Below are 8,998 nucleotides of genomic sequence, written 5' to 3'. Positions count from 1 at the left end.
CCCCCCCCCCCCCCCCCCACACACACACAAGGGAGATGTTTCCACACACCCCTTCTCCCTCCCCCAGCATTTAAAAGCCCAAGGGTTGCCATCACACCCATTCAAGAGTGCAAGGGTGAAGTGACTCTCAACTGCTGCCTGTGTCCTGTCTGTTGGAGGTGTTGCCAGTCTCGCCTCTCATGCAAGCCAGCAACAGCATCAGGGCAGCCTTTGGATGAGGCCAGGTTGCAACAGGGCACCCTTTTCTGCTGCAGCCGTTTCCCTGTCTGGCCCCATGCAACATGTTCCATAAACAGAGATACAGCCATGCAGTTCCACCTGGTGGCAGCAGTGTGGCACCCTTAAAAAGGATCTTCTGGCACCCCAGGATGCCATGACACCTCATTTGAGAGGTGCTGTTAGACTTGTAAGCTGAGTGCTCTTTTTTTTCGGTAGTCTTTAGCATTCAGTAGCTGTTATTGATTTCTAAGACTAAAATTCTTGCATCTAAAATAAAGTAAATATTGTGCATGTTTAAGGTTTGTTTGAAAGCAAACGTGCTCTGATATACTTAACATTAAGGATAAAATTGTTTTGCAGGAACATATAAACCAAGAATCCGGTGTTATGATACCTATCAATTATCCCTGAAATTTGAAAGATGCTTAGATTCTGAAGGTAAGTAAATTGTTACTCCTACATCAGAAATAGAGGTGGTGTGACTTGATGTATGGGGCCCAAGGGGGAAGAGGAAGGAGGTAAAGAGACTTAGGTTCAGTTCTGCACTCTGTCAGTGACTCCTGTGGCTACATAGGCCACTGCTTTGTGCTTCCGCATTTGTAAAAGGGACAGTGTTACTTAACCATGGGGTTTTCAACCCTGGGGGTACTTGGGATGGCCTCAGGAGGTACTCGGCAGCGGGCACCGCTGGCACTTCTGCCACTGCTGTACTGCTGGCACAGTCACTGATCAGCCATGGAGGTGTCCCCTTCCGCCCCCTCTCATCATGCCGCTAGGGGACTCCTGCCTTCTCGACTGGCTACTGGGGGTACACTGACCCAAAAAGGTTGAAAACCCCTGATTGACCTGTCTTTGAAAAGCAGTTTGGACCTTGTGGAATTTTAAATAACGTATCTATAATTCCACTTACATATGGTAGAAAGACTGTGTGCTTTTATATTACAGTTCAGTGCTTCAGTGTCATAGAGAAGTAGGCCTGGAAGAGACCTCCAGAGGTCATGTAGTCCATTCCTCTGGCTAAGCAGCATAATCCTCATCCAAACCATCACATACAAATCACAGTCTAAACTCAACATACGGCTACCATCAATCCTGGCACAACATAGACCTAGCACCCTAATCTGACACAAGTAAAGCAAGGGTACTGCAGCAGCCAGTGTCCTGCTTCTATAAAATGTTCAGTGTTCCCATTGAAACCCAAAGTGGTGCTTGTATAAACTAGTAAGAATGCCAGTGTGTGTCATAAATCTGATAAATACCATATTTACTTGAATACAAGACATGGTCCCATTCCCCCCGCATACCCATTGGCATGGGCAAAAAAGCCCCTTGTCTTTTAGTCATATACAAGGAAATCTCACTAAATACATTGTTTATTGTTAAACTGCTGCTAAAAGCAGGTTCTGCTCAGCAGTAGAAACCAACTACAAAGTTGACTAAATGCAGTCAACACTGAGCATGACTACAAAACAGATGGCCCATATTGGTCAAACATACTAATTGGAACCTCTCTTTTTTTGTGTGTGTGTCGCCCTTAAAACAAAACAAACGGACAGGTATTCCCTCCACAGGGAACTGCACCAGGCCTACAGATACTATAGTACCTGGCTGTCACTGGGAGGGCCAGAGCCAGCCCTGACACCCACCCCTTGATGCCAAAAATGCTACATTTGATTTAAGCCAAAAAAAGTTGATGGTGATGGGCACCTACTGCAAAGATAGGTTAGTATAGATAGACCGTGTGAATGAGACACATGGTCGTGTCCATTAAGTGCTGTACCCCTCACTGCCAACTCTTGTTCGTGTCATTGTGAATGACGACAGTGCATACACTCTGACTTCCTCTTCTTTCCCACAGCTGGGCTATGCCTTTATTTCCCTTTTCCATTGATTCCTGTTTCTTCACCAGCCTTAAATGCCTGGCAAATGCCATGAAACAGGACCCAGAATCCCTGTCAACCCCTCTCTCAGCCTGGCACATGGTTTGTGTGGCTCTGCCCTCCATGAGCTAAAACGAGATCAGATTGCTCTGCTCCTCATCTGCGTACAAATTTCTGGAGCATCCTACGACTTGTGACAAGAACACTGGGTTCTGCTCATGAGTGGGGATTAATTAGCATGTGGATCCTTTGTGGGGCACATCTGCGGTATACACACATACTAAGCATCGCTGTGCTGTGGGGTCACCCTGAGTTCAAATGCTTTAGACTCTGGTGGGCCCAGCCCAACGAACTGTATTGTAAATCATGATCTTTTGGCTTTGGACTAATCTCACATACAGTTTGTACCACATATAAATAGGTGAGAGAACAGGGTCTTACAGTAGGAAGAGAGGGAAAGGGTGGCGAGGAGAAAATGGGGGAAGCAGAGGACAAAGGGGCTACCTGATTCCCCAGATTTATTTTCCCTGCGGTAGCAGTGGGAGGGGAAAAAATTCAGGACAAACCTCCAATAATTTGATTCTATACCTGGAGAACTATAATATATTTCTAAATTTTTCATATGTAGAATCTAATTAATGGAGGGTTATTTTCTATTCAAGTAAATACAGTATGCTTTGTGGCTGGTTGATTTGTTACTAAAAATTACAACAACAAAAAATCAAACATTTAATTAGCTGTCAAGGAAAGCATTACGTAGAGAGTAAAAATGATTGATTTCATGTTCCTGACTTCTTGGAGCATGTACTATTATAGTACAGTCTCATCAGTCTGCCTCTTTCGTTCACTAGAAGAACTAGAAGAGTCTAGTTACTGTCCTCAAAACTATATAAAACTTTTCTGATCCTTACTTTTGATATCAAGTGAAAATCACTAAAGTAGCAAGGTTTTATATACAGTTTATCTAATACAGTATAACCTCATAAATCTGGTGTGCTTGGGACTGAGCACCTGCTAGAAATTTGAAAATGCTGTATTTTTTTAAACCGGCGCAGCAGCCAGTTGCGGGGGGGTGGGGAGGAGCAGTGGCCTCACACTGACCAACGACCTGGGGTTGTGAATGGCAGCAGCAGCTGCTGCGTGCAAGCTTCCTCCTCTGCGTCCGGGGAGGGAGGGGGTGGGGAAGTGCCAGATTTTTGGTAATTCTGGATTTTTGATATTTGGATGTATGAGGTTATACTGTATCATCAGCCTTAGGAGAATTTGAAATTAAATCATTTAATTAAAAGTTAGGATACTAATTTAGCATATTAACTTTACTTTTGCTATATCTTGAGCCCTTAACTATGCGAAGTTGTTCGTGAAACCTTAAGAAGTATTTTTGTTTATTCATGGTAATTGGTGATTACAGACTAGTTTCCAGTTGGTGTGGAACCTTAGATCAGTGGTTCTCAACCACTGTCCTGCATACCTCTTTCTGGGAGGAGTTTGTGGGAATGGACTGGGAAATTTTGCATGAAAAACAGATGCTTCTGCCTACTTTAGGTTTATCAGAGAACCCTAATGCCAGCCACAATACGTGCTCCTGCCACAGCTCTTCCTGGTCTGGCTCCCCATGAGGCACAAAGGGCAGTTCCACCTGGTTGTGATAGTGGCTGAGAACCAGTTAAATAAACTGAGGCACTACTGTAGTGGTTCTTAACTGTGGTGACACCATATTCAAAAAAAGTTACACAGGAAAGCCATGAATCTAAAAAAGTTATGAGCCACTGCCTTATGCAGATTCTCTCTATATCTATAAATATATAATTTGTCTACCCATACTAGACTATAATGATTCTGGTACCTGACCTAGCTAGTTTTAAGTTGACTCTGATAGTTTGCTATCTGCAGACATGTTAAAATATCAATGTAGATATGCTAGAGCATTGTGGTTAGGAAAGCGTAGTGTATGAGGATAATTAAAAGCTAGAAAATGCTGCATGTTTCTAACGTTTTAAGAAAGTATGTAATCATGTTTCAGAGAGGCTGTGCAGTTACAAGCATGTAAATTGCTGAATTCATATTTGACTCAAGTTGCTAGGGAATAATCACATATGCAGGTGTGTTCAGGCTCTGTGGCAATGTTTGTAAAATGTATGTTCACGTATGTGATTCTTAAAATTTTGTCTCTTTCCCCCTAGTGGTTACATTTGATATTTTATCAGAGGATTACTCAAAGGTATGTTTAATATAATTTTTTTTTCATTTCAATATCTAATTAAAGAACAAGAAATTATTTTAAATGTCTGTATGTCAAAGGAACCACCTGTCCACACACTTTTTTGAGAGACATCTTGTTCTTCCAGCAATTGATGAGTTTTTTTTAAAAAGTCCTTAGGAATGTTCTTTAAAGTGTATCTTGTTTTTTGTTTGTTTGTTTTTACCACTGCCTGTCATTTAAATGTCTTTTCTTGTACAGTCAGTTGACTTAAAAAACAGTGAAAGCAAATCATAAAGGTCAGTCACAGCCATAAAGTTAAATTGTAGCAGGAAAAAAGCAGAAATATCACCCTTTCTTTTTTTCCTTTTTTTTTAATAATTGCAATAATTTAATTACAGTTACTTAACTACAAATAATTTTGCGAATTGACTCTTCTTTCAAATCTGAATTTAAACTCCTGATTAATCAAAGATATAAACTTAAAGCATGTGAATGACTTATTGAATTAATTGCTTCTACCCTTGTGTTTAAAGATAGGCACTGTGTATTTGTATCGTGCTGAACCGGCATCTTGTCATGTAATTTCTGGACTAACTTCCTAAGACAGAAATCTGCTTATGGGATGCGTAATCCAATGGCTTTTCTAGATGATGGTTGTATTCAGTTTTGCCACTTGCTGGTTTTCCAACAATAACTGTATGTGCTCAATAACAAATGTCCTTTTGATACTTACCTGAAATGGGATCCAAGTTTTCATTAAGCACATTAGCTGTACTACTGGTTTGCATTACTCCGTTCAGCAGAATTTTTTTAGTTTTAAGCACTTAGAAATTCTAAGTATCATTGAAAGCAGGCAAAGAGGTTTCTGCAGTGTAGGTCTGGAGTCAAAAACCAAACTAAGTGTTAGGATGCTTGAAGAATTGGATGGCGTATTATATAATGCTGTTATATAATCAGTTATGCAGCTGCAGTATTGTGTGCAGTATTAATTCCACGGCAACAAGGGATTTGCAGAATGATGGGAAATCTTTCCTGTAAAGAGACTTTGAAAAGTTGGGGGTTGTCCTCCTTTATGCATTTCACTTCTAAAATAAACATGATAAAATACTGTTTTAGGAATATAAATTTGGAGCTTCTGTTCTTCCTTTTTCATAACACTGGAACAATTAACTATTAAACTGAATATGGCAAATTCAAAGCCAGTAAGAATAACTTTTTTGCATAGTGTCTAATTGGACTCTGCAGCATGCTATCACAGGTGACGGTTGAGGCTAAGAATATAGCCAGTTAGAAAGGGATTGACAATTTATATGGATAAGAAAAATATTTAGAATTTGAATATTTATGTATGTTTTATTATATAAAACACAAATTATATATCTTTATATTATCTATACATTTTGTGGAGGTTGAAGCCATTTGGAAAGATCTCTGTTAAACTCTGCAAAACTGCTCTGTAGAGGTAACGTAACAGGAGACGTGGGCTAAGTAAATCATTATTTCTAATTTAATACAGTGTTAATTTAAAAAATTCATTTCAGTTGATTTTAAGAAAAAACTGCTAGTTGGCAATGTCACTGGAGTTTTTTTTAATGAAAATTGTGATTGCAGCGAGAACCTTGATGTTTAATCCTCTCTGGTTTGCTTTCAGATTGTGTTCTTGCAGTGCGACAGATATGTGGAGTTTCATTCTCAGCATGGCCATTATTACAGGACAAGAATACCGAAGTTTGGTAGAGATTTCTCTTATCACTACCCATCATGTGACCTGTATTTTGTTGGAGCAAGGTATGATCAAGATGGAGTTGTCACTTTTCACTTTGCTTAGGTCTGTGTTTTCCAAGGGTAAGGTGAGGCTAACAATATAGGATGAGGAGAGAATGTGTGCTTTATTGGAAAACTTTTCAGTTCTTGCTCTTTAGTGAAAAGTAGATAGTGTTGATAGAAACTCCAAGGAAATTAAATAAGTAAACTGAATACTTAAGTCCTAGATTTCTGAGTCTCTACCATTGGATGCTGCTTTACCTGAGTCCATTATATCTTTTAATAGTTGTCAGACTTGATGTATTGCCATTTTGAATGAAAAAACAGTATTTTAAATAGTAAATTAAAATAGTCACACATTTTAATATTTCATTACATCTGAAAATAATTCAGCTTAGTAAAAATATGCATTTTCCTGGGCCATGTACATTTTGGGAAATGGAAGCCAAATGCAGGCTTCAAATTTCAACCAGTTAAATTTTGCATTTTATTTTTTAATAAAGAAGTAAAGATAAAGAATTAATAAAGACAATTTTAATAGAAACTTAAAAGAAATTTAATAAAATAATTTCTATGCGAATCATAGAAAACAGTAGTAAAGAAAAAATGTTTCTTTGCCTGGGCAGGTGTAATTGTTATAGTATCATTAGTGTTTCTGATAATTTTCAGTGACCAGCTTAGACTAAGGGAGGACAATGGGGCATCTATATACATGTATGACTTGTGCTAATTTGAACACTTCAGCAGCCTCAGTTCACATATATTCAGCATCCCTGTGCTTCAAAATGGTGGTGGGGGCATTTTAACTGAAGCTTGTCGAATGGGCTTTAGTTAAAGTGCCCCGATGCTGTTTTGAAACGAGACACTGAATACACAAGATGCTGCAGGTGCTCTAATTTAAAATGGCTCCTGAGAGCTGCTTTGATTAAAGCACCCCTCCCTCCACCACTGCCACCCCAGAGCATGTGTAAAGATGCCCTTAGAGCTGGAGGGGAAGGAGTTTTCCTAGTCAAGAGATCAAAATCGTACTTTCTTTAAATTTGAGGTCTTATTTAAAAAATGTCTTGCAGCCTTCTCTAGCTTAAACTTTATTTTTCATTAATGAAGGTGAAATAGTAACTTCAGATTTTATTTTGCAGTTCTGAAGTATACAGGTTAAATCTGGAACAAGGAAGATTTTTAAATTCACTTCAAACAGATGCTTCGTAAGTACAATTCATCATGTTTAGATTTATGCCAGCAGGTGGAGCCAAATGACTAGTATGTTCACTATCAATTAATTGGTCATGTAGACAGAATCCAAAACCAGGTTAATGTAATGTAAGTTTTTAATCTGACTTCATATCTTTCTTTAAAATTGATTTAAAATGCCTTTGAGTTTATTTCTGTGGATATTTTTCAAACTGCTTTTATTTCTTTAGAACAGATTATCTCCTGGTTACTATGATTGTGTTAGATGCATCCTCAGTATTCCCAGTCAGACTCTCCTATACTAATTGATTCAATGTCATAAGTGGATCTTGAAGAGATTTAAAAGGAACTGATGATAAACTTGAGCATCAAGCAAAAGGGACAATATGGAAGGGGTAGACAAGTAGGCAGTTAAGGCTGGCCTTATTGACAGGATGGTAAAGGGGGGAGCATGTGGCAGTGAAAGTTATTGCTAATTATTCATGTGTCAAGTAATTGTGAGTCATTAAACTTATACTTCTTTCTATTCTAGAGAGAATAATGTCTGTGACATAAATCCTGTACACTGTTTGTTTGCAGCTGGGTCAGCCGAGGTAAATGAGGTCTAATTCTTCTAAGAACTATGGCATGGTCACTTGTTCAAATACAGGTCACAGAACTAAAATGTGATAGAGCCAAGTATTAATTCTTGCTTAGTAAAAGTAAGTTTACTGAGGCCTAGGGCAGATGGCAGGTTTCAGAGCACAGTGCAAACAATTTGTCGGATTATGTTGGGTGTAGAGATGACCTAGACTTTTATGGCTGACAGAAAAAAAATATTGTATCACTTTAATATATTAAAAACTGCATAAACTAACTAGACTGCACCCATCTATTGCTATTTTAGAATTCATATTTTTAAAGTTTAAAAAATGAGTATGCATTTTAAAATATATATGCTGTGCTATCATTTGAACTGTTCATGCTCGGGTCTAATTTTGGAAATTAGAGATCAGTATATCAGGTGCTCTGTAGTCTTTTGTTTACTGGCATTTTGAGTTGCTAAATTTCATTATTTACAGCTTGAGTTAATGTTCATTAATCGCTTTATGCTGTTCAGGGGAAAGTAGAATGCTGGGACCCTAGAACAAGACATCAGGTTGGAGTGCTGGATTGTGCATTAAGCAGTGTGACAGCAGATACAGAGTAAGTAAAGGCTTGCTTTTTAGTGTATACTTGTTCTTCTGAAAAATTGTGTCTTTAAGGGCTCAATTCTTGTCTGTGGTTCTACTACTTATCAGTAGTCCAGTCCACAGAAGTTGTACAGGTATGGGATTAATTCTGGATTTGGAATTTTTGTTACCTGTTTATTTGGTCTGACAAGCGATGACTAATTCTTAAAAATGTCCAGACAGAGGGGTAAAGGGTGAGCATTGATATTTCTGAAAGTGGTTGGAATAATTGTATAATTATGAACATTTACTTTCAGGATAAATGATTTACCATCCATTTCAGCATTAAAGTTTAATGGAGCTTTGAATGTGGCGGTTGGAACATCCACTGGACAGGTAGATATGCTGTTGGCAACCAATTTGAATTTGGAGATTTTAGGAGAAACTGTTCTTTTTATCACAGACCCAGGTCTCTGCATACTTTGAGTAGATTCTCTGTGAAGCACACGTGTACTAAAGGAGGAGTCAGTTATATACATGTGAACTTGATTTTGACCTAGTAGCATGAGAGAGTTACTGGTTTCATTTTG

The 8,998-nt window shown here is 38.5% G+C and overlaps 1 protein-coding gene across 2 annotated transcripts in view; it reads left to right on the top strand.

Moving 5' to 3' along the window:
• NOL10 (nucleolar protein 10) overlaps positions 1–8,998 on the top strand; it is a 77,247-nt gene that overhangs the window by 4,839 nt on the left and 63,410 nt on the right. For both annotated transcript variants that reach the window (XM_019520746.1, XM_019520745.1), the window contains exons 4-10: positions 580–657; positions 4,283–4,320; positions 5,954–6,090; positions 7,206–7,271; positions 7,790–7,850; positions 8,357–8,442; positions 8,726–8,804. In XM_019520746.1, coding sequence (XP_019376291.1) covers positions 580–657; positions 4,283–4,320; positions 5,954–6,090; positions 7,206–7,271; positions 7,790–7,850; positions 8,357–8,442; positions 8,726–8,804 — 545 coding nt within the window. The remainder of the gene's footprint in view (positions 1–579; positions 658–4,282; positions 4,321–5,953; positions 6,091–7,205; positions 7,272–7,789; positions 7,851–8,356; positions 8,443–8,725; positions 8,805–8,998) is intronic.

The sequence above is a fragment of the Gavialis gangeticus genome, unplaced genomic scaffold, assembly GCF_001723915.1.
Source record: "Gavialis gangeticus isolate Ggan-Ray unplaced genomic scaffold, GavGan_comp1, whole genome shotgun sequence".
In the NCBI taxonomy this organism is placed as follows: domain Eukaryota; kingdom Metazoa; phylum Chordata; order Crocodylia; family Gavialidae; genus Gavialis; species Gavialis gangeticus.
The sequence above is the reverse complement of the archived record's forward strand: the minus strand, read 5'-3'. Positions and strand labels throughout refer to the sequence as shown.